General features: G+C 40.5%; 1 protein-coding gene and 1 long non-coding RNA gene across 3 annotated transcripts in view; one reads left to right on the top strand and one right to left on the bottom strand.

Annotated features, from left to right (window-relative positions):
• Positions 1 to 24,402, bottom strand: part of CAT (catalase) — a 42,399-nt gene that overhangs the window by 4,162 nt on the left and 13,835 nt on the right. The window contains exons 1-9 of one of the 2 annotated variants that reach the window (XM_083602464.1): positions 16,280 to 16,580; positions 7,259 to 7,430; positions 4,969 to 5,079; positions 4,112 to 4,242; positions 3,536 to 3,640; positions 2,468 to 2,593; positions 1,656 to 1,847; positions 1,386 to 1,538; positions 130 to 268 (exon numbers count right to left, since the gene is read on the bottom strand). In XM_083602464.1, the coding sequence (XP_083458590.1) occupies positions 130 to 268; positions 1,386 to 1,538; positions 1,656 to 1,847; positions 2,468 to 2,593; positions 3,536 to 3,640; positions 4,112 to 4,242; positions 4,969 to 5,079; positions 7,259 to 7,430; positions 16,280 to 16,345 (1,195 nt within the window). In that variant the 5' untranslated portion in view covers positions 16,346 to 16,580. Of the gene's footprint in view, positions 1 to 129; positions 269 to 1,385; positions 1,539 to 1,655; positions 1,848 to 2,467; positions 2,594 to 3,535; positions 3,641 to 4,111; positions 4,243 to 4,968; positions 5,080 to 7,258; positions 7,431 to 16,279; positions 16,581 to 24,402 lie in introns of those variants that run through there. The other variant, XM_083602465.1, reaches the window with a different exon arrangement.
• Positions 16,639 to 23,711, top strand: LOC310757844. Its single transcript, XR_014545495.1, has 4 exons — positions 16,639 to 16,706; positions 20,915 to 20,995; positions 22,179 to 22,365; positions 22,878 to 23,711. It is a non-coding gene; the product is annotated as an uncharacterized lncRNA (long non-coding RNA).

The raw sequence follows: 24,402 nt of genomic DNA, 5'->3' as shown, positions 1-24,402 counted from the left end.
CACCCACAGTTAGGAATCTAACATGAAGCAAAATTAGAACACATATCCAAACTGTGCTAGAAATTCAGAAGAAAAAGTCCTTGCACATGGTATTGCAGATTACTTCCAAAAGACACCTTTTGGAATTACCTTGGTTGTCAGAAATGCACATAAATCCATCTCTCTGGTAGTTGGCAATTCGAGCTCGGTAAGGACAGTTTACAGGAATCTGAAGGTAGTTGGGTCCCAGACGATATCTATGAGTATCTGGATATGAGAAAAGACGACCCTAGAATAATATAATGGAGAGAAAAGAGTGGAGGGGGGTAAGTTTTCTTTAGACTGATGCTGACACTGTGCTGCTCCATGCATTATATTATGACAATAGCCAGTCTTCTTAAGTTGCTCCTGCTCCTAACGTCCCCAGTGCTGCTCACTGTCTTAACCTATATTAATGGGGGCAAAGTGTCAAAGAGAAACATCCAGTATATTAAATTATGAATACATAAAAGTGAAAAACCCACAAATCTTCCGCTCAATATGCTTATCTGCAATGAGATCTTGTGCTGATCACATGCCCACCCTTATTACCATGCTAGGGATTTGAACTTCCAGTAATGACCACCCACTTTTGATCCAAGTATTTGGATTTTATGGGCTGGATTTAACTAATAGGTCCTGCGAGCAGAGCAGACTTCTGCAACCACAACTGGGCTCTCCCCTACCCTTTCCACACATGCTCCTGTGCCCCCCCCCCCGTTGGCTTCAAGGGGGAGGGATAAGCCCCAGAACAGCATGTGTGATGGAGGTGAAATCAGAAATGCTCACACTCTTTAGCACTGGGCTGAATTCCTCCCTTTTAAAAAAAAAATGGAAAGGGGAAGTAAGAGAAGAGAACAAAACACACACCATGGAAAAATTGGAATAGAGTGGGGGAAACCTCCCATCAAGACATCATCCTGGTGTTATCTTTTCTCATTATATTTGACACTACAGGTATTAAATAGAAAATACCATCTGTATTTAAGAAAGGGTTCTCAAACTTTTTACCATCAAAGCCCACCTGCAGTTACAAACTGGTGGTACAGGGGCAGAGGCAGTCACAATGCGGTGGCAGAGTTTGGCCATTATTAACTTCCACCTTGTAATATCCTTCAACACTTCCTCTGGCACTTCCTTTCAGAAGAAGATACCCCCATCAACGCAGACCAAACCAGTCACCCTTCCTCATCATGCAATGACTTGCTGATGTTTGCATTGGTCTAACTAAAAGGCTATGCCACAGCTAATGAAAGAGGCAGGCAAGTGAGGAGGCACTGAACAGGCTGTGGCACTGAAGTCCTCTTAAAAGTGCTCCATGGCCCACCATCTGTTAAATAAACATGAAAGCATACTATACTCGTTACCTGCAACATTTTATCAGGGCTAGGTTCAATTCCTGGAGGCATGTTGCTTGGATCAAAGGCTATTTGTTCCACCTCAGCAAAATAGTTGACAGGGTTCCTGTTTAAGACCAGCTTCCCCACCGGAATCAGAGGATAGTCTTTGTGGGACCAAATCTACAAAATGCAAGAATACAATTTATTACAGATAGTTTCCAAGTAAATCTTTCCATAGAGATGCAAAACTTTTATTAAATCCAATATGTAGGGTAAAGGAATGGAAATTACGCTTACCTTAGTTACATCAAAAGGATTGAATGGATATTTCTCAGCCTGTTCAAATGTCATCACCTGGATATAGAAACTCCAAGAAGGGTAGTTTGCATTAGCAATAGCATTGTAAAGATCGCGCAGGGCATAGTCGGGATCTTCAGAGGCCAGTCTTCCTGCTTCTTCAACAGTAAGGTTTTTGATTCCTTGATCAGTCTGCAAAAATCAAAATAACACCATCTTAGAATTTTTGATTGATAAATTAAGAATTGCATCCTAGTAACGATGAAAGAAAGAAATGTTAAAATTGATCTAAAGTTCTGCTGTGGGAGAGGGAATAAGAAGCTGCCATACCGGAAATAAGCCTACAGTGGTACCTTGGTTTGCATACATCTTGGTTTGCATACATTTTGGATTACAAACACATCAAACCTGGAAGTACGTGTCCCGATTTGCAACCTTTTTTTGGATTCAACCCATTTTTGGGGATTACAAACAAATTTTTGGGGGAGGCCTCATTGGCGAAAGCGCACCTTGGGTTACAACCTGTTTTGGTTTACAAACAGACCTCCGGAATGGATTATGGTTGTAAACCAAGGTGCCACCGTATTTGCAGAGGTGGATAGAATGGCAGGCATCACTACTCCTAAACCAGTATCCCAAGTGCAGAATTCAATTCTTGCATAATGGAGATGCTACAAGGGGATAAACATGTTGCAGTACACATCTTTCATTTCTTGAAGTAGGAATGGATAAGAACTCCAGGTGTGGGGTACATCCAGCGATTTAGGAAATTAGTATTAACAAATGCGAAACAGGAAAACTGAAATCATTACCTTAGCATGAAATTTGCAGTATACCGCTTTTCCGCCAGCATTGACTAGCTTAAAAGTATGTGATCCGTAGCCATTCATATGACGATGTCCATCTGGAATGCCACGATCGCTGAACAGGAATGATACCTAAATATAAAGCAACAGCAACAAAAGTCTACACAGGCTATCCTTCATGAAAGCTCACATAAATAAAGCTAGGTACCCCTGTGGACATCTCTGCACTAAAGAATGCTCCAATCACAGTTTATTCTTGGCATGATATTCTGCCCTCACTCCTGATGACTTGGACCTAAACAATAGTACAATACCTCATTTCCACATACCGTACATACTCGAGTATAAGCCGACTTTTTCAGCATATTTTTAATGCTGAAAAGCCCCCCATGGCTTATACTCAAGTGAGGCGGGTGGCAGCAGAGGGACAAGCGGCCCGAAAGGAGCCCTTTCTCGCCACTAGTCCCACCGCTGCCGCCCACCTCTCGCAAGGGCAGGCACAGGAGCCGCGGTTGGGAGAGGAGCAGCATAGCGCAGCGCCTTTCGGGCTGCTTGTTCTTCCTCCGGCGCCGCCACCACCACCACCAGGTTTGTGGTGTGGTGAACCGGCTTATACTCAAGTCAATAAGTTTTCCCAGTTTTTTGTGCTAAAATTAGGTGCCCCGGCTTATATTCAGGTCGGCTTATACTCAAGTATATACGGTAATCCATTTGAGGGGGTTGGAGAGCTATGTTCCAGGTGAGTTTAGGGAAGGGGAAACTTATGTCCTCCAACCATTAGTTTTCTTGAATGGGTGACAGGTCTGTGTTTTAGTCATAGCTTGCCCAATTGTAAATGATACAAATATTGTCACATTTTAAAGAATAAAATTTATAGAAAATGGCATAGAGTTGATAAGGGAAGGGTTGTGTTGTGTATCACAAGAAACCAAATACACCAATGTAAAAGAGAATATGTATTTTCACATATGAATCTTTTTGTCTCTGAATCAGAGGATGTGAAAAGGAGACACAGCTGACTCAACCTGCAAGGTGAAGGAAAAAATGAATAGAAATTAAAAGAGTAAATCTTACCTGGTGCAGAGACTCAGGGCGAAGACTCCAGAAGTCCCATACCATGTCTGCATCTTTCAGATGAGTTTGTGGATTCCTCTTTTGGGAATGGATAAAGGATGGGAACTAACACAAAGAAGATACAAAGAAAATTTGCATGACTGTGTAGTTGCATTATCTACACAGTCCCTTGTACTAAGTTCACTTTGAAAAGACGTACCTGCAAATAAGTTCCACATACAAATTAATCTACTGTGACAATTACATAATCATAAATCTTAAAATCAGAAAGGAATCAAAGAAGCAGAAAAACGTGTTATAAAAGCTCTTAATGGAAAAACGCATTGGCGACAGATCACAGCTCTACAGCGTCACCTGGTGTCACATGTTTATAACGCAGTTATAACGATATAATTGACGAGTGTAGCCGAGTCCCTAATATTAGTAGATTATTCCTCAGGGTACAAGAACTTCAATTTGATATTAGAAAAGAAGCCACATGGAAGAAACAGATCCATGTATGTTGCACTTTTCTCTCTCCCTCTCATTCACCACCCATTAACTTCTTTTGAGTGCCCAAATAAATATCTGACCTACCAGCATTGCATCTCTAATAAAGAAGATGGGGGTGTTGTTCCCCACAAGGTCCCAGTTACCATCTTCTGTATAGAATTTCATTGCAAAGCCTCGAGGGTCACGGACTGTATCAGCTGACCCCGATTCTCCCGCTAGAAAAGGAAGGTTTATAAATGTGAGCACACTGAGAACTGCACACAGTTTTCCCTTCAACCCTGGAGATTGGCATCCATTCTAATATTGGGAATGGCCATCACATGTTTAAATTGTCCTCCCAGCCTTCACCTAATGAATGTTATAGCGCTCCAATTCCAAGGATGATTATCGTATGTGTATGTTGTCGTTTACAGCTTTTAAGAGGAACTGAATGGAAAGGGGACATTGCACAATGGTTTCCTGCGCAATGTAGTGTCCTTATGTGACACTTTCCTCCTTCGTTGCAAAACTCTTTGTTTTTAAGCACCGGATTGTTTAGTGTGGAAAGTGCCTGTACTTTGGAGCTCTCAGCTTATCAAGATCAAACAGACGCCTTCACCATACTCTTTTCGGCACCTCCTAAAAACATTCCTGTTTAGAAAAGCCTACCCAGGTTCCCAGAAAGCTGAGGGAATTTTAATCAGTTTTATTATTTTAATTTTAAAACATACAAAAGTAGGGTTGTCTCTCCCCCCCCTTTCATTTTACTGTTTTATCTTTTGTCAGTCGCTTTGAGGTGTGTGTGTTTTTTTACAATAAAGCAGTTTACAAATTTATAAATAATAAATGAATAAAGTATAACAAAATTAGTTCCTCTAAGGACCCCATTTAATAAATGAGTGTGTACACACGACACAAATAAAATGGAAATGCAAAGAGGGGTTGTTGTTTTTAAGACTTACCAACAGTAGAGAATCGAATAGCGATTGGAGTTCTTTTGCCAATATGCTCAAATACCTTTGCTTTGCAATACCTGGTGATATCATGAGTCACTTCAAAATAGCCAAAAGCTCCTAAAAATGTTTAAAATTGTTGCTTTTATTAAAAATTAAAGATAAGTAGAAACAAACAAACCATCTAAATATCAAGGGCTTTGGTAATAGTATCAGAAATGGCAGTGCAGTTTGGGAAGAATAAATATCTCTGTTTCATATAATGTGGTGCTTTTCTGCTGCAGCTGTTTCTGGCGTACACCTTAGCATATTGCCTTTTTGACCCTGAGACATTGTTATAGGACACAAAAGACCTTGAGTTTCCATAACAGACCCTTTACACGCAGGCAGGAAATAGGGAATGTTTATTATTCATTTATTTACCTATCTTATGGATTCTGGAGAGCTATGGGAAACAAGAAGGGTCATGTAAGGCATGAGCCAAAATTTGTTTTCAGGAAGCAGTGATTCTCCTTTTATGCCTAGACCAAAGGACCTGAACAGCTGAAGGCACAGCATCTGTGAATACAGGGGGGTCTGCTTCTTACTAGAAAACTTTTGAGATAACCTAAAACACAATGTCAAGTTGTATATTTTCCTTCCAGCTACAGTTCTTGGGGGCAGACAGCAGTCTAACAGCCTGATGGATCACAAGATTGCTCCTTTATTCAAAATAAACAGGAACATAATTGTAATTTTGAAGCAGTTCTGTCTAGCCTGGAACACCACAGATTTTGTGTTTAATTTGAATGAGGTTTTAAAACAAACAGAACACAGCTAATGCTTTTTTCTGCTTTAAAATTTGATACGCTCTTTCATGTTGTGGTTTTATGACAGCTTTTAATGCCCTGTAAAAGGCAGTGGAGTCTTAGTTTTGGAAGAGATGAGTAGCTTTGATTTCAAAAATTCTCCTTTAGTCCGGAACATTGTTGCAGTGGTTAGTATTATTACCACTATTCTACCTTGGGCTTTAGAAGAGCTTGAGAGTGAGGGCAAGTTCCCTCCTCCTTCGGCATTCAGTATCTGCGTACAAAGTACAAGTACGCAAAGGAAAAGGTACAAAAACTAAGAAACTTTGATAAGCTGCTGATACATATATATATATATATATATATATATATCATATATATATATATATATATATATATATATATATATATATATATATATATATATATATCACCTATATATATATATATCACATCACCTATGATTTCTTGTTATACCTGGACTAATTAACCCAATTAGCTTTATATTTCATTTATTCTTTAACCATCACCTTGTGATAACCACGTTGTAATTGCTTCAATTATTATGCTTTAATGTAAGATACTCTTTATTTTACAATCATTTGTTCAGTTTCTAGTGAATAACACACCTAGGATACTTTGATTTGAAATTATAGGACTGATCAAGTAACCATTGTTGCCGATCAAGTAACCATTTATTTTTTTACTTTTTTCTGTTTACCCTTAGAAAGCAATAATCCTGTTTTAAGAATAGCATTGCTTCAGTTTCACAAGCCGCCTCAGAGCTAATAGCCTTCTTTAGCCCAAACACTTGCATTCACCTATTGGCATGTTTGTTCTTCCCCTTTCAGCACCATACCCCTATGTCAAACCACAATTTTAATACAAAGTCTTTTATCATGCAACCTAGAGGCCACTGTTCCACAAACACAGGTCTAAAGAAGGCTTGGGCACACTGAACTAATTAAGCAATTATAGTTATTGTACTTCCCCCCACCCCCACAGACTGAGCAAGGGTGAATCATAGAATCATAGAGTTGGAAGAGACCACAAGGGTCATCGAGTCCAACCTCCTGCCAAGCAGGAAACACCATCAGAGCACTCCTGACATATGGTTGTCAAGCCTCTGCTTAAAGACCTCCAAAGAAGGAGACTCCACCACACTCCTTGGCAGCAAATTCCACTGTCGAACAGCTCTTACTGTCAGGAAGTTCTTCCTAATGTGTAGGTGGAATCTTCTTTCTTGTAGTTTGGTGACTTGTGCTTACTTCTGTGTATGGATTGCCTTTCTAAATTAGGTCCACATACGCAAAAGCGTGTTATGCAAGATTTTTGCTTAATCAAAAATAAGAATAATAATCCTGAATTCAGCACCAAAAGATACAAAACTGAGGGAAACACATTTTGTGAACTTCTATGCTTCCTTGTTCCTTCTGTACAAAAAGTTATGTTCACAATATTCAATTCTCCACCTCTTCCTTTTAAAACAAAAAGCAACTTCTAACACTAACCTGCTCCTTTGGCATGCACAACTCTCTCAGGAATCCTCTCTCGGTCAAAGTGTGCCATCTCATCTGTGAAAACCACATCCTGAACCAAAAGGGGGCCTCGCGGACCCACCGTCATGACATTTAACTTGTCTCCCACTGGGACACCAGCTCCGGTGGTCAAGGCATCAGGTTTCTAAATTCAAAAGAAAAATAAAATAAAATTAGGACACCAAAAACTACACAGTGCTATTACGTTTTTCGTGATTTAGTGAAAATGCTTATGGGTTAACTTGGCAGACGTATGGTGCTTCCTGACTACAGGGAGAATTGCTTCTGGCATTAAACAGTATTGTTTCATAACAGGAATTATTAGGAAAGGTAAAATTTGCATGTAATAATAATAATCTAAATGTTAAATGGCCAACAGATGTGTGAAGGAGGAAAATCATTTCAAAGAGTTCTGATTATTAAATTGATTTTCAAGCAGAAATAACTGAAAAGAGTAGCACCAATTGCACCTCCAAGCTTGAATGTCATCAGATTTAGAAAGTGTATTAAGCATTTAACAGATTACAGTGGTACCTCGGGTTAAGAACTGAATTCGTCCTGGAGGTCTGTTCTTAACCTGAAACTGTTCTTAACCTGAGGTACCACTTTAGCTAATGGGGCCTCCCGCTGCTGCTGTGCCGCCGCCGTGCAATTTCTGTTCGCATCCTGAAACAAAGCTCTTAACCCGAGGTACTATTTCTGGGTTAGTGGAGTCTGTAACCTGAAGTGTCTGTAACCTGAAGCATCTGTAACCTGAGGTACCACTGTATGTGAATACAGTGGTACCTCGGGTTACATCTGCTTCAGGTTACAGACTCCGCTAACCCAGAAATATTACCTCGGGTTAAGAACTTTGCTTCAGGATGAGAACAGAAATCGTACAGCGGTGGTACAGCGGCAGAAGGCCCCATTGGCTAGAGTGGTGCTTCAGGTTAAGAACAGTTTCAGGTTAAGAACAGACCTCCAGAACAAATTAAGTTCTTAACCCGAGGTACCACTGTATTGCCTTAACAAAATGGACTCAGACATGAAAAGTAATTGAATTCCCAATATAAATCATGAACACTACGCTGCTATTAGGTCCATCCCTAAGGCTAAATCTTTTCATGAAACTGATTTCCAAAGAAATCAGGTCGAACCACCTATACCTTCTCATATTACAAAAATGCCATCTTTATAGGTAGAATATAACTAAGAATGTCATCTTACGATAAACACTTAAAACAAATAAAATGCCCAAAATAGGGTTTCTAAAGCACTATCTTAAAGCCATCTTCTTCTGGTCCAAAACCTATGTTAATTTTGTTTAATAAACAGCTGTCTAACACACTAAACCTAATGGAAAAATGTAAGAAGTCCCAAATCATTCACCATAAAAAAATGCAAATTATGCCAGTACAGTAATAATATAGAAAGTCTGGCATTCACAGCTGGCAAAGAGAACAGGTGGTTCAAAAGAGACTATCAGAAGTTTGGGGAGGTGGTTAATATATTGGAAGTCAGACACATGGAGGATAACAAGTGATGACACAAGCTTGACAACCAGGTGAATTATCTCAACCTTTGCCAATTAAATTAACAACAGTAACCTCGCATTAATTTTTAAGTGTCTCCCACAGCACCTACAGCTCCACCCGCTTGAGCACATTAGTCTTCTGGAATAACTACACAGGCGTGTTTTAGCACCCTGGCACCACCCATTCAGAGGATAAAAGGTGCCTTCGCTCCTTTACAGAGTATTTAAAAGGAAATTGTATTTTCAACTCTCAGTGGTTTTAATCATGCATTAAGAACTACACCTAGATTCTTGATCTTACGACTACAAATACTCATTCACCCTAAGGGCATTGAGTAAGGCATTTAGAAAAAGGTTATTTCTAGCTTATACTTAACTTTCTGTTAAGTATAATTGTACACATGTACTCATTGTCCAATATAATAAAGAGAAAACATTCTAGCACACCCAGCACTGCTAGTCTTGGGGAAATTGTAAGATGTGAAGAAACTTTAACAAATATGCCATTGTCATTAAGAAACGATTATTAAAATATGTACTACAGTATTTAAATTTAGGTCTTGGTAGACCACAAGCTTAAAATGAGTCAACAGTGTGATGTAGCAGTTAATGCTATTCTAGGCTATGTCAACAGAAGTACAGGGTCCCAATCAAGTTATAGTCCTGCCGTATTCTGCCTTGGTCAGGTCACACCTGGAGTACTGTGTCCAGTACTGGGCATCACAATTTAAGAAGCTGGGTGGTGTGCAGGGTGGCATCCAAGATTATCAAGGGTCAGAAAACCAAGCCTTTGTGACAATAAGAGCTGTTCAACACTGGAACAGATTCCTATGAGAGCTGATGGACTCTCCTTCCTAGGAGGTTTCTAATCAGAGGTTGGATGCCTATCTATCATGGATGCTTCAGCTGAGATTCCTGTATTGCAGGAAGTTGGACTAGATGATCCTTGGGATCCCTTCCAACTCTACAATTCTCAGATTCTACGAAATATTTGATCATCAAAAATTGATAAAAGAGTGTGCTAAAAGTTAAGAATTAGTTGTTGTAATTTTTAAAGACATGTTTGTTCCAAAAAGCAGCAGCAGAAAAAATACACATGGAAATAGAAAAGCAATAACCAACCTCCTAGAAAGAAAAACTCAGAGCCAAACTATACATGATGTTGATTGTGACTTTGCAATTTATGTACATTTTTCAAAAACAAAAATATCAGGGGCGGGGGTAGGGAGTAGCATGGGAAGTTAACCTTTGTGTCCCTTGACCTCATCCTTTTGAAACTCACTTGTTTGAAGCTGCCATCTGCATTGGAAGGAAATCCTCCATTGGCCCCAAACTCCCTCTCCCACTTGTCACGATCCAGATAATCATCACTCCCCATGAAATAGCTACTACTATCTGAGCCCCATCATATGTATCTCTCATTGTAAGCTACTCTGGACAGGCTACAGCTGACAGGAGTTTCAGTCAATTCCCAAACGGAATGATGGAGCAACATATTTTGGTCAACCTGTCTTGAATGACAACTGCAGTCATGCCATAAAAACTGGTTGTGTGAAATCATGTATTCCTTACGTAAAACAGGACTATGGCTAAGGTCACATAAAACAAGGCAAGCAGCATTATGTGCTTCTCTGCAGTTTCATGCAGCATATCTTAAAAGGGTGCTGGTGTATCAAAGTAATGTTCTCTGGACTGGACAACTCCTTTAGGATTAAGGGTAGATAACCCTTTCACATTTAATAAGCTCTTTCAAGGAGAACAGTAGAAGCACATTATTTGTTAGAATGTAATGAAATCTTTGCAAGAACCTGGCTCAAATTTCAGATAGAAAGCAGTTTATACTTATCCACACATAGAAAGAAAATTTGTTGCATGCACTGCAATCAGAAACCAGGGTCTGTTTCTTTAAAAGGAGCTAACAATCATAGAAACGTTACTCAGTCTAAACTGTCATGAAAATGTTTGCAGATCATCCAGATTCTAGTAGCCAAGAGTTACAAATAGCTACTTAGTTACACAGTGTTAAGTGACCTGGTTCTTGTTCTGCACCATCTGACATCTTTTTTGAATCTAAAAGAATTGTAGGTTCATTTAACAAATTTCTTTGTGTCACTTACTATAGTTTGAAGTGGAGAGGGTGGGGGGAATGTAATAGCAAAATACATGAAGATGCAGGCAAGATGCCTGGAGAAGTTCATGCCACAACTTGCCCTCTTGATCTATGCCTATATTGACTGGCAACGGCCAACTAGGAAACATTTGCCAACCTTATTGGGGTGTTTGTAAAGGCATCTTTCTTACAGCAGCATTTTCCAATGGTCCTGAAGAAAGCAAACATTTCCTTTTTTAAAAAAAAAACAACACTGTTGGAGCCTAGGTATTTATGCAATTGGCGCGGAAGTTTCCAGTCTGATCTTTAAAGGTGGATAAGTGTCATTCTGGATCTTGTCAGCCTGGTTTCAGGATAAGCTTTGAAACCGAGATTGTCTTGGCTCCTGGCATTTACCAGGAAACCAACTGCAGGAGTCTGATCCTGTTGATTTTTCTGTACTCCACAGTGGCTCATTAGAGATACCATTAAGGGTACAGTGAAGTTCTTCCAGTCATGTTACTGTGAGAGGTTGTTGAAGAGTTTCTGATAATGAAGGCTGCCCGAGCTCCAAATGACTGTCAATTTATGTGAACTTATTATCCCCATGGCATTGTGACCACTGTGAAATCGAAAAAGTTTTCTAATAAACAACATTTAGCTCTAGGGTGTTGGGTATTCAAAAGAAAACCAACTTAAAGCATGTCACAAGATTTAGGGAAGAACAATATTGCTTGTTATACAGCAACTCATAACCAATTCACCCAATAGCTCTAAATTAGGTATGGCAAAGTTGGCAGAGAAACACATAACTTGTAACCCACACTCTGAAAAATAATCAGCACTGAGTCAAATGACAGCAATGCATTTTCTGCTCACACAATGTTAGTGTTTGTGTGCTTGCAACAAACAAACTTTTTGGATAGTACACATAAGAGCTACCCCTTTCATCCATCTCTACCCCTTTCTCTTTCTATCCATAACTGTTTAGGTTACCGGTGCTTTCTCAGGTGCTGTGAAAGAATATCAAGACAGAGAGAAATCGCTGAACCTCCAAACTATAGATCCTGATTTTATCCCTTTAGCACTGGCGTAGCTGTAGTTGATTTTCCCTTTTGTGATGCAGTTCTACAGACACAACTGGCGCTGTAACTCTCCAACAGTTTGATTTCATCTCCAAAAGGTGCACTCCTCCATTGTGTCCCAAGACAGACAGATGGAAGCTCTCAACCAAATTCAGCTGTTCTCCATCAGAAGATGACTTTACAGTCACGGTGTAATAAAGTATTCGGACCAGAGTGGACTAATTTTAATCAATGTAATTTAATTTAGTGGTTTAAATAAGCAAGACAAAATTTAAATATCTAATTTAAATTAAGTTATCCATTTGCATGCAGATCTTCTTTCGTTACTACAACAAATAAAACACAACTTTACACTGACATACTTAGAAGCATAATCCAAAATGTTTATTATATACTTTTTGCACTCCTAGTTACATGGATGTAGGACTGCAACCTGAAATCCCGCACACACTTACCTGCAAGTAAGTGCTGTTGAACTTGGTGGATCTTACTTTTGAGCACTAACACATGCATGCATAGCATACTATACGATAAATCCAATGGAAAACAACAGTAACAGCTAACATGAAAGCAGGTGTGAAATATGAACAGCAGTAGAGTATGGCTGGCAGAAAGTTGCTCCTCATACACAAAACAGCTGAACGAAATAAGACAATGCAAAACGTGGTTTCAAAGGACTTTGGGGTCAGGGTATGCAGAGCCAAACCCAGGGTCCATTTTTGGAAGACTGCCTGTTTCCCCAAAATGAAAACAGCAGAATTCAAAGAGTGTCATAGCAAGTCAGATACGAGCCATGACAGAAGCCTGCTTCCTGCTAGCCGCACTGTTGATTTGAGGGGGAAGCTGCTCCCCTTGGTTACATTCCTGCTGAAAGCCAGGAGGAGATTGTCCCTACATGAAAGACTACCAGTAGATAATAGGTGCCTTTTTGAAATGATGAAGGATATGGCAGGATACATTTCAATTCAGTACACACATACTATCACTCAAGATAGAAACGTAAGTTATCTTTAAATGTCTTTTCACTCTATTACAACACACACAAACTAAAAGAGTTTAAAAATAGACAACAACAACATATAGAACCTTGAACATGAAACCCCACCACTGGAAAGTTGCTCTTGCTTTTGGACCAATGAGTCAACTTAGACTCAGAGCATCAAAATGCCCTAGCACATGAGGCCACTTAATTGAAGTTAAGCAGGTTTGAGTCTCGTTAGTGTCTGGACAGCTGACTGCTTATGAACTGTATGTATTCTGCTCTGCATTCATGACAGAATAAAGGTGGGTTATGTAAAATGGGGGATAATGCTATACAGTACACTCCATTGTGCATTCCATTGCTTTCAATGGAGCTTATGCCAAATAAGTATTTACAGCATGGTGGGCAAACTAAGGCCGGGGACTGGCTCCAGCCAAATCACCTTCTAAAGCCAGCCCTCGAACAGTCTGGGAATCAGCGTGTTTTACATGAGGAGAATGTGTACTTTTATTTAAAATGCATCTCTGGGTTATTTGTGGGGCATAGGAATTTGTTCATCCCCCCCCCCAAAAAAAGAAACATAGTCCAGCCCCTCACAAGGTCTGAGGGACAGTGGACCAGCCCCCTGCTGAAAAAGTTTGCTGACCCCTGATTTACAGCTTAAAGTTGATCTAATTTCTATCCTTTCATATATATGATGCAAATAAACAATTTCCTAGCTACACTCTCATCTACATTTGTAGAGTTTCTTAAAAAGCAAAAGCGACATGCCCTGACACTTGTGTGGATCAGACGAAGGATTCATCTGTATCTATTCTCTGACCAGTTACTGTAGTCTTCAGCAACAATGAGTCAATAATGGGGTTAGTCTGCAAAACAGTAACTAAGAGGCCAGGGCTACAACTTCATTACAGAAACAGAAATTGTAAAAACAGTATTTGAAGCTGTTTGCATCTAAATTAAATGACTGATGTTTTACTGCATTTTTAATATTTTGTTGGGAGGCGCCCAGAGTGCCTGGGACAACCCAGTCAGATGGATGGCATATTATTATTATTACCTTGATACCTTCTATCACATTGTCTAATTTCAAACAAGCTTCAAATTCATTGTTTGAAGAATCACTGTTTATTTTTATTTCATAAAATTTACATACTACTTGATTGGGGGCAGGGCGGGAATCTCTCAAAGCAATTATAGAACTGTGACATTTGACATATCCTATTCTTCTCCACTGCCTACATGTCCATTTCTTTTTTTTAGCACCAAGCATAGTTCACCACAATATCAAATATAGTTAGCCTTCACCCTCCAAGTCAGAATTAGAAATTATGGCTTAAAATTGGCTTCTGATTCAAATATGGAGAATGAAGGCTAACCATAATTTGCCAATCTGGGCAGCAGCTTATGGATAGCACTAAAGAGAATACTGAAACTGTAAACAAGAACAGAAAGATAAGCATGCAAATCCAAATCATGGTCCAAGTTGAACCACAGGATCCAACTATCAGAATTATTAACTAGCTCCAGTTAGTTTCCATCATGTTTTGCAACAAAATTATTAACCAGCCCAGTACATTTCAGTGCTACTTCAAAACAAGAACATATGGTTGTGAAACCTGTTTCAAAGGTCCCTTTCGATGTTTTCTTGTATAGTGGTACCTTGGGTTACAGATGCTTCAGGTTATAGACCCTTCAGGTTACAGACTCTGCTAACCCAGAAATAGTACCTCAGGTTAAGAACTTTGCTTCAGGATGAGAACAGAAATTGCGCAGCAGCAGCAGGAGGCCCCATTAGTTAAGTGGTAGCTCAGGTTAAGAACAGTTTCAGGTTAAGAATGGACCTCAAGAACAAATTAAGTTCTTAACCCAAGGTACCACTGTATGCCTCATTCTGGCAACTCCTGCAGCCCAGCTGGTGCCAAATGTATTGTTTGCTTTTCTCCTTTGGACCACATAATCGAGGCCGAAAGTGGGGTCTTATCATTTGGGCAGCCTAGGACCTCCAAATATACTGCCCAGGCTTGCATCCTGGAAAGCTCACTTCAGTGCTGCCAATGCAGCAAAAACAATGTGGGAGGGCAGGAGGCAGCAGTTAGTCACAGCAGGCACTTTAACTCTTCAGAGGTCTGACTTTACCCCTGAAGGCGCACTCTTCCATTGTTTCCTGAGACAGACAGATGTCAGCAACTTACCACTTCACTAACCTCTCATTGCTTGTAGCCCCCTGAGCTCAGTTATTTTAAATTTGTGCCATTTCATATTGATTCCTGTACAAATCACTGGTATTCCCCCTTATTTCTTTTGAAACTACTGCCACTGATTGTGTCTCCATCTTCTATTACCTTTCCTATAGTTGGCAATATAAGTTAGGAAACTGTGTAATCAGCACACACTCACCCATGGCACTAACAACTGCTATTGATCTCAGTGAGGGAATTAAGTACTCAGTGGGGGAATTATGCTCTTAAATTCCTTCCATCGAAATCAAAGGAGCAGGGGAAGTGCTTCACTTTGGGTGGGATGTACCTGGTCTTGTACTTTAGTACCTCTCTATCTAAAAGGATACACTAAACAACTTGCCATATTTGACTCTCTATCTCTAATTGCAAATGATTATATTACTCTCCCTGATAGAAATAACATAGTAAGATAAGTTTCTCGCAAGTTCAACTTCCATCATGATTAAACCTTGCAGCATTATTGCAGTTCTTGATAACACTTTGCGAACTGCTCCACCCTTTAGCAATGAAAATCTTTTTGGCAGACAGCTGGTGCTGCGTGCCATGATAAACAAACCAATCCCAACCTTCAGAGATTATGGATGTTAAGTTTTGTTTTTGCAGCAAAAGCAGCACAGGAACACAGCCCAAAGGGCAACAGTATCATTTTCTTATCCGACCGTCGATTCATGATGCAAACAGAAATTCTTGGCTAGGAGCATTTCAAGCTTGCACCTGTGTCACCCTCTGCACAACCTACTTAGCAGCGCCCCTTCCAAAGTGCAATGTTGCACAAGGGGGACAGAAAGCAACGCTGGACAAGAGCTCCTCCGCCGCCTCTACTTTTGGAGGGGAGATTCGGGGCAAACAATGCTGGCATATGGCATTGCAACACTACAGAGCGGCGAAAGCTACGCCTGCCATAATGTCAGAGCCACAGAAGTCCAATACCCTTCAACATTGCTCGCACACCCCCGCCGCCTCTCAGAACGTGGTCGCGCCCGCCGAACAGCCCGCTGAATGCAGACCCGATACGTAGCGACCGAGCGCGGGGTGGAACGTGCCAATGGCTTTATGAGGGGTGGGTGTCCCTTCTGTACCTGCGAGCCCCGCAGATCTTGCCAGCGCTTCATCTGCTCCGCTGCATTGTCTCGGCTGCCCGCCATTTTGTGCCACTTGGGCGAGATCGATGCCGCGACGCGCGATTACTTTCGGCACCGACGAGCTCCTGTGAGGGAGGCGAGTTTCTGCTGAGGAGCGCGATTTACAAACACACACACACACCCGCGACCAGCAAGTACAAGCCTCCCGGTCCACCTCCGAGGCGGCAGAAAATCCGAGAACGAAAGCAAACCCGAGGCATGCCAACTACCTTCAGTATAGACCCGCCTTTCTCAGTCCCGATTGGCTAGGTTTCTTCACCGAAGCCCTTCTCGAATGCTTATTGGGAGTCGGGCGAGTTAGAGGCGGGGAAAACATGCCGAAAAGCAAGAGCTTGCGAGGAGGAGGAGTCAGAAGGGGCAAAGGGTGTGAAGAGAAAAGTGGTTTGGCAAAGGGCTCTGAGGAGCCCGCAGGGGAAAGCTGGAAGCGGGATACAGGGCGGGAAAGGGGAAGGCTTATAGGGTTGAAGAGGAGAAACGGCAGCAAAACATCTTGTTCCTCTTGCCCATGTGTACTCTTAAAAGAAACAAAAGCAATTATCCCTTTGCTCATTGAGGGGAAATTGCGAGTAGACGTGTCTGGAATTGCAGCTTTACAGTTTTCAATTCACACTTAAGGATCAAAGGCGGCCAAGGTCAGCACAAGGTTATGGATGAGCCTGCAGCAATCTCCCTTTGGAGAGAGGATGCATGGCGGAACCCAAGAGAGAAGAGCTCATCTCTGGGAGGCTCGCTGGAACAATCCTCCCTCCCACCCCAGGCTCCTTCAAGAAAGCAAAAGGAGGCTGCTCTTTGCAGAAAAGCCCTCGTCTTCTGCAGACCTCGACCCCCTGTCCCACTCACCTCTCGGTGTGGAGCGAGAGATGCTCCAAAAGTAGCATAGGAAGCATAGGACGCCGACTAACACAGACTAAGTCAGACCCGTGGGGGCTACTCTTTCCTTTTCGAAATTAAAAATCTGTGTAAGAAGCTTGTGCAGTGAGACATAACCCTGAGTTTCTTCAAGCTCGCACAGCCACCCACCCCAAACTGCTTTTCTCATCTACGCAGTGAAAAGAAACGCTGTCTCTATATCTTCCTATCCAGGGGTTAAAAAGTCTAGCTTTCTGTTGCAACTAGCTGCACAAAGGTTGCATTGTGCAAACACCACGAACAGATGGCAGAGAAAAGCCATTTTGGCATATAAGCAGTGAAGAATAATAATATAAAAAAACCATGTAAGCCCACTTAAGTTGTAGTTTTAAGCCTAAAGCAGCAGGAGCAAAAACTAAAGGTGCAAGGGTCTGTTTTTCTGTGGTTTACTGTCCCCTCAGAGAACTGCCTGACCTTTGTAGTGACTATGTAACCTAGGAACCTGTGGCAGGGGGCGGAAATGTCCTGTCTTTTGTACCATACAATCATGGTAAAGGTAAAGGGTAAAGGGACCCCTGACCATTAGGTCCAGTCATGACCGACTCTGGGGTTGCGGCGCTCATCTCGCTTTATTGGCCGAGGGAGCCGGCGTACAGCTTCCGGGTCATGCGGCCAGCATGACTAAGCCACTTCTGGCGAACCAGAGCAGCGCACGGAAACGCCATTTACCTTCCCGCCGGAGTGGTACCTATTGATCTACTTGCACTCTGACGTGCTTTCGAACTGCTAGGTTGGCAGGAGCAGGGACCGAGCAACGGAAGCTCACCCCGTCGCGGGGATTCGAACCTTCAACCTTCAGATCGGCAAGTCCTAGGCTCTGTTGGTTTTAACCCACAGCGCCACCCGCATCCCCACAATAATGGTACACACGTCTTATAGGGAGAAAAATAATGAGCAGACGTAAATAGATGATAACTTGACAAAAACACCCAGAATGCCACAATAATTCCTTCTTGACATCAACAAGCAAATGTAATTCTATACTTTCATTAGTGGCATATTACTAGCAGCCATAAGTTTAGTTTTCTGTCAGAAAGTATGTCAGGGTGAAATTGGTTTCATGGCTTATTTTGTATGTAGCATGAAACACTCCTTATCCAGAGTATAAGATGGCTAATTAATACACCTAAAACTCTTAACTCTAGTAGGTGGAGCTAATCTCTTCTTGCTTGGAAAACTAATTAAGAAAAATTATTATTATAGCCTGTCTCTATTTGCATAACACTGGTTATTCTTGAAACACATATTCTTATATCACTGTGTACACAGAGCTAAACATGCAATCATAAGTCAAGAACTTTCCATTGCTATGCAGAAACTATTCCTTGCCGCCCTTTGCATGGTTGCCAGATTCAGTTCATGATTAACTGTGTTAGATGTATGTAATACAGGATTTGGAAGGTGCATTTTTTCATCTATTTCGTGTTGGGGAGCATCACTTTATACAGGTTTGAAGTGCAGTCAAACGGCCACCTGGATACACATGTGCCTCACTAAATCTGCACCTAGGTTTGTATGTATCGAATGAATTATTCATGTGCAGCAGCATCCAGTGCCACCCTATGCTTGTAAGGTGGCTTCTTGGATCTGTACTCTTTGCTCATGCTCAGCACCATTCACTGCAGATTTATACATACAGAAGAAGGGGACTGCATGGGCTAACTAAACACGTTTTGGCATGATGGTTTTGTAGACTTACTAATACCTATCAAAATAGAAAAATGATGATCTCACAGTGAAGTACTTAACTATGTATGTATGTATGTATGTATGTATGTATGTATGTAGAGAGAGAGAGATGTATGCTAGCACATTAACAAAGGTCTCTAAGTGAAATACAATAAATAACAAAACAATTTTAATACCTGCTATACATAACACTCAAAGCAACAAACAAAATTAATCACATTAATCTTTTTAATGCTCTTTTCACTACTGGCAATTTTAGAGAAAGCCTTTTCAGATGTTTCCACACTGTATTTGTAATAAAACATACTTTAAGCTTACCATATTAAAAGTTCACCCCAACCTCTCACCTCTCTCAAAACACCCATGTGAGCACTGTACTGGCACCACTGCCCTTCATTGCCTTCACACTGTTCTAGTAAGCGGCAGTGATGCCACTGTCAGAAGGGTGCGTCCACATCCAAGCTGCACTGCACTGGCTGCTCCTGGTGTGAGTGAAAGAGACTAGCAAGAATCCAGAGAGTTACTGACATTCCTGCAGGAGGCTAGCCTAAAAACATTTCTGAGTTTTATCACATCATATACAACACATACAAGTTTGAAATTTCAACAGCATTTTGCTACTTATTTGCTTTAAAACATTCCTATCCTGCCTTTCCCCAGAGTCTACAGAGTGTAACAGAAATTAAAACCATACTACGCACACTCATGAAGAAAAACAAGGCGGTAATCCTATACCCAATCCAACAGGATTTAGACTTGCTAGGTACTGCACTGCTAAGCTCCTTTTGGCTCAAAGGAAAATTCCACCGGTCTTTGTATTCTGACCAGCTGCGAGGTGTATTTAACACTTAAACAGACTAATTTAAAGAGCATGATCATGATTTCGCTCATGCATTTCTAGAAACTCAAAATACCTGATGTTAAGAGTGTTGGACTAGGACCTGGGCGACCAGGATTCAAATCCCTGCTCAGTCATGAAACTCACTGAGTGACTTTCCCTATAGCAGCGGGTATGAATATAAATCTGGATAACGATATAAAATTAAATAATTATAAATCTAGCCATAAGTTATTCTAATAAAAACTTTTATGTAACTGAAATCAACTGAAATCAACCAATATAAACACCCATAACTGCATTCATATTCTTTTAATGGAATCTATCACAAGTCACAAATATTTTATCCAACTGCATATTGTATACGTATCTAATATGTACGTAATTTATGACTGCAGTATTCTGTTAACTATAATAGGAGGCTAAATGTAGCCAACACCTATTTATGGCAACTCACCAGGAGCTTGATAAATCACCTAGTTTTCCTGCCTGGTTGTGATTAGGAAAAAAACCAGGATGTGACCAACCACATCATGTGACCACTATACCATATCATGGTATAGTGTCTACCATAGACACTAACCAATTTCTCATAAACAATTGTGGATCAGAGTATACCTCATTAGATGTATGTAATCCAAAACTGACAGACACATATACACATTCGGGAATTGGCAATAGAGGGGAGTCAATGGGAAACAAAATTAAAAAGAACAGACATATCTCAAAAAAGCAATTGACAAGAAAATATTGTTGATAACACACATATCCTGGTGTTGGCAAACTAATGTGGCATTACTAACAATCTGTAATCTGAAGCAAGTGGAACTGAATTTCTATATCATGTTGTCTACTCTCAAGTTTGGTAAATCACAAACTATGCACATTTGCTCAGGTCCTAACAACCTCTGAACTAGTAAATCATATGTAAGTAACTTTGTATCCCAACCCACCTTCTTCAATATACTGCTGAAACAACACTTTTGAATTAATAGCACAAATCATGTCAACACTGCTAAAAGTAAACAGGCAGTGCATGAATGTTAAATGGGCAAGAATAGTAACTAGCACTTAACGGATTGTATGTGGGGTTTTGTTTTAGTTCTGTTTATAAAAAAGAACTGTGTGTTTTACAGTGGTAATATTAAAGCCTAATGAGCCTCTGCTAGTGTTGTTGCTCCCACGCCATGGAACATCGTCCAACAGAGATTCAGCAGGTACCCTTACTCTGGACTTTCAGGCTTCTCTTGAACAGCTTTTTATGCCGACAGTCCTTTATGGCTCTTTAATTTTTTAATTTTTGATTAGCCAATCACTTTAAAGATTATCTGTATTTTTTAAAATAGTATTTCATGTTTTAATGTTGTGCATTTGCCCTGATGTTTTACGATATGGTGGCACAGAAACACACACACACACACACATACACACACACACACAGAGAGAGAGAGAGAGAGAGAGAGAGAGAGAGAGTATTCTAACACTGATAAAAACAGTATTTATTGATCAGTTACAATATATAGGTTCTGCCCATTTTGCTTCTTTAGGTTAATTAGGAAATGTTGAAGAGAAATTGCTCCCCAACTGACCTTTATCATGCTATATTATCTTTTGATACCCCCTTAATTTTGTTGATTATTGTACTTATATCCTACTCTTCCATTTGGGAGCGCAGAGCAGCTTGCTTGTGAGCCCCAGTGGTCTTATCCTGCCCCAATCTTCACCATACTTGGGTAGTTTCCACACTATTTAGCAGTTTTGAAGTGTTTTGCCTTGGGCTGCTGTTTTGGGGACAGACACCTGCCTTGACTAGGCAAAACTAATTATGTGTTTCTTTGCCTCCTGCCCATATCACCTTTGCTTGGATAATGAAAAGATACCTTTAGGGCTGTCTAATCCAACACCCATGAAGAGCCATTTACAACTTGTTCTAGGCATGAACTGTTTTAGACAAAAACATAAGGGGAGAGAAAGTTTCATACAATTTCTTTTGCCACTTAGGGTTGATATTGGAAAGTGCTTTCTAGGTGGATGCAGCAAAAGCACCTATAATGCATGAATTCTGTATTCTCTCAGCTTGCTGCAACCTGCCCAGGCCCCACAGCTTGGGATAGGCCCACAAACCCCAGCTTTTTAAAGAGCATGGGGGTCTTTAGTAGGAAGGAGGTTTTTTATATGTTGCTAATTTGTGCAATAGAATATGTAATTATCTGCAGCTGTGGGTAATAACAGGTTTTGTAGTAAGTTTGGGTTTTTAAATAAGATTTTGATAAAGCTTTATGTGATACTGTAAGATAAAAGAAGCTAATTTAGATTAAAAAAAGAGAAAGGAAAAAGCAGAGTCTTCTCTCAAAGGAAGCTCTTAACCCTTAACATTACAGACCTCATATTTACTTTCAGACTTATTAACTGAAGGAGAGAAGCGGGCTGTGATTTCTGCTTTCAAAGCAGGCACTGGCACCAACTTCAAACCGTGAACTACATGAGATGAACTCTCCACATTCTGTCGTCAGAGGAAGGGAATATCTACTCTTCATTTACATACCACCCAGTTATCTTAACTGAGATGATTCATCCAACAGGGCAGGTGCTTCTCTGATTCCATACGTAATAACATTGAACTGAATTCAGAGGGACCCTCCTGTTTTCACCACTCTTGCTAACAAATCTTTACATTAAAAAACAGCCTTGCCAATAAAACGAGACGAGAGTGAATAAAATGGAACTAAATCCAAATTTGAGGGTGGTGGATAGCCAGGTTCAAATCTGCCTGAGTTCAAAAAGCCAAGCTAATGATGTAGAAGTACCATTGTGTTAGTCATTATTCCTTGCTGCCCAGGTGGAAGCTATCTCTAGGAGGGTCTTTACCGCCTTGAGCTGGTTTGCCAGCTATACCACCTCTTTAATTAACTAGAGCCAAACAATTTTTGTGCATTTTTAAACTTGTCATCTGCTCCCCAGAGTAAGTTTTCTAAATCTCTCACAAGTGAAAATACACTCTGGCACTGAACATGAAGTTCAATAGACTTTGAAAGCTGTGTTAATTAATAAGCTGCTTATACAATCAAGTCCAATTGATTGCTGCCATCTTTGTCACAGGAAATACACAGGACATTATCACACGGAGAAGAAAACAAAAAGAAAGTCACTCGTCACCCTAATTTTTAACAACTATTAATCTCTGTCCTCCACTTCTACCTGTACCGTTTATTTCCAGCAGATAAACATCAGTAGTGACAAGTATCAATTAAGCAGCTCAGGTGTAGTTTCAACTGATTTTTTGGGGCAGGGGGAAGATGCATTATATACCAAATGGCTAGCGACGTGTTGATCTAAATTGCTTACAGCTATTTTCCATGCTAGCTGCATGTGGTGCATAGTCCAGTTATCTTCTGCAGGGTTATATGTGTATGTCTCTGAATAAGATTCTACTCCTTATTCTTGGAACTACCTCCTAGTTTGCATTAATGAAGAGCATTAAATATGAAAGATACTGAAGCATTTTCTGTACAGAGGGATGAAGAAACACTAAGTAAACAATACAAAGTTTTGAGTGCTCACTTGAAGGTGTGGTTGCTTCTCAACACTGCCCAACCTTTTGCACGGTTTGCATATCTGACCTACATTCTACAGAGAGGTTTCACACATGAGCTGTTATCAAAGCACTGTAAAAATGTATTATAGCTATATAACCACAACCATTTTTCTGGATTAAATACAGTAATAAACAGCAAGCTTGTGCATGCCTTAATTTTTTTAAAAAAATGGGAAAACATTATGACTGTGGTTCCAAATCCTAGAATAGGACTACGTTCCCCCCAAAAGAGAGTTTATCATTCTTGAGGGATCACAGTGGCAGTGTTATTGATAAAGGGGTGATATTTCAGGACAGGCATCTAACTGCAAAACTATAGAAGATGTCTGGGTCACGTTTTAGCAAAGAAAGATATTTTTTTACCAACTGCGACTTCAGACAGGAGTGGGGAGAACAGTGCATGTTTCCCTTTTTTATACAGCTGCTACAAGGTACAAGAAGCCTGTCCTTTGCACCAGGACATCCTTTGACAACAGTGCGGCTGTTGCCTCTACACAAACATAGCAAGGTTAGCCTCCTCTGAAGAATACACATATACCAATTCATTACATGAGAACCAGTTACTGCATTCCAGACAATATACGAGTCTAATATATCTAGGGTTCTTCACATAAAAACAGGGATTTCAAAAATTAATTGCCAAGACTCTTTTGCTTGCTTTCATTGCTGTTGGAAAGCATTAAGTATTTCACAGTTGTAAATGACTGGTTCTCAACTAATCCATGTTTCATTTTAGGTCAGTGAATGAAATGCATTTTCTGTGGGAAATGTATCAAGATAATCCACCAAGCAGCTCGGTATCTGAAAGACCTGTGGTGCTGAACTGCTTAACTCTATCTCACTAGGTAATTAAGAGAGATCATGAGTCATTATATCTATCAATACCTTGTCTAGGTGCGGCTATTTCTTTTGTAACATCCTCCAACACAATCAGATACGTACTTCGAACTAGGACACATGGGTAATTTGTGTATTCTGCATTAGGGAAGAGCTGCAGCAGCAATTCAGTCTTGTTTGATAGGATGAAGG

Source organism: Podarcis filfolensis, assembly GCF_964270895.1.
Source record: "Podarcis filfolensis genome assembly, chromosome: 1".
NCBI lineage: Eukaryota > Metazoa > Chordata > Lepidosauria > Squamata > Lacertidae > Podarcis > Podarcis filfolensis.
This window is presented reverse-complemented; position numbering and strand designations above follow the sequence as displayed.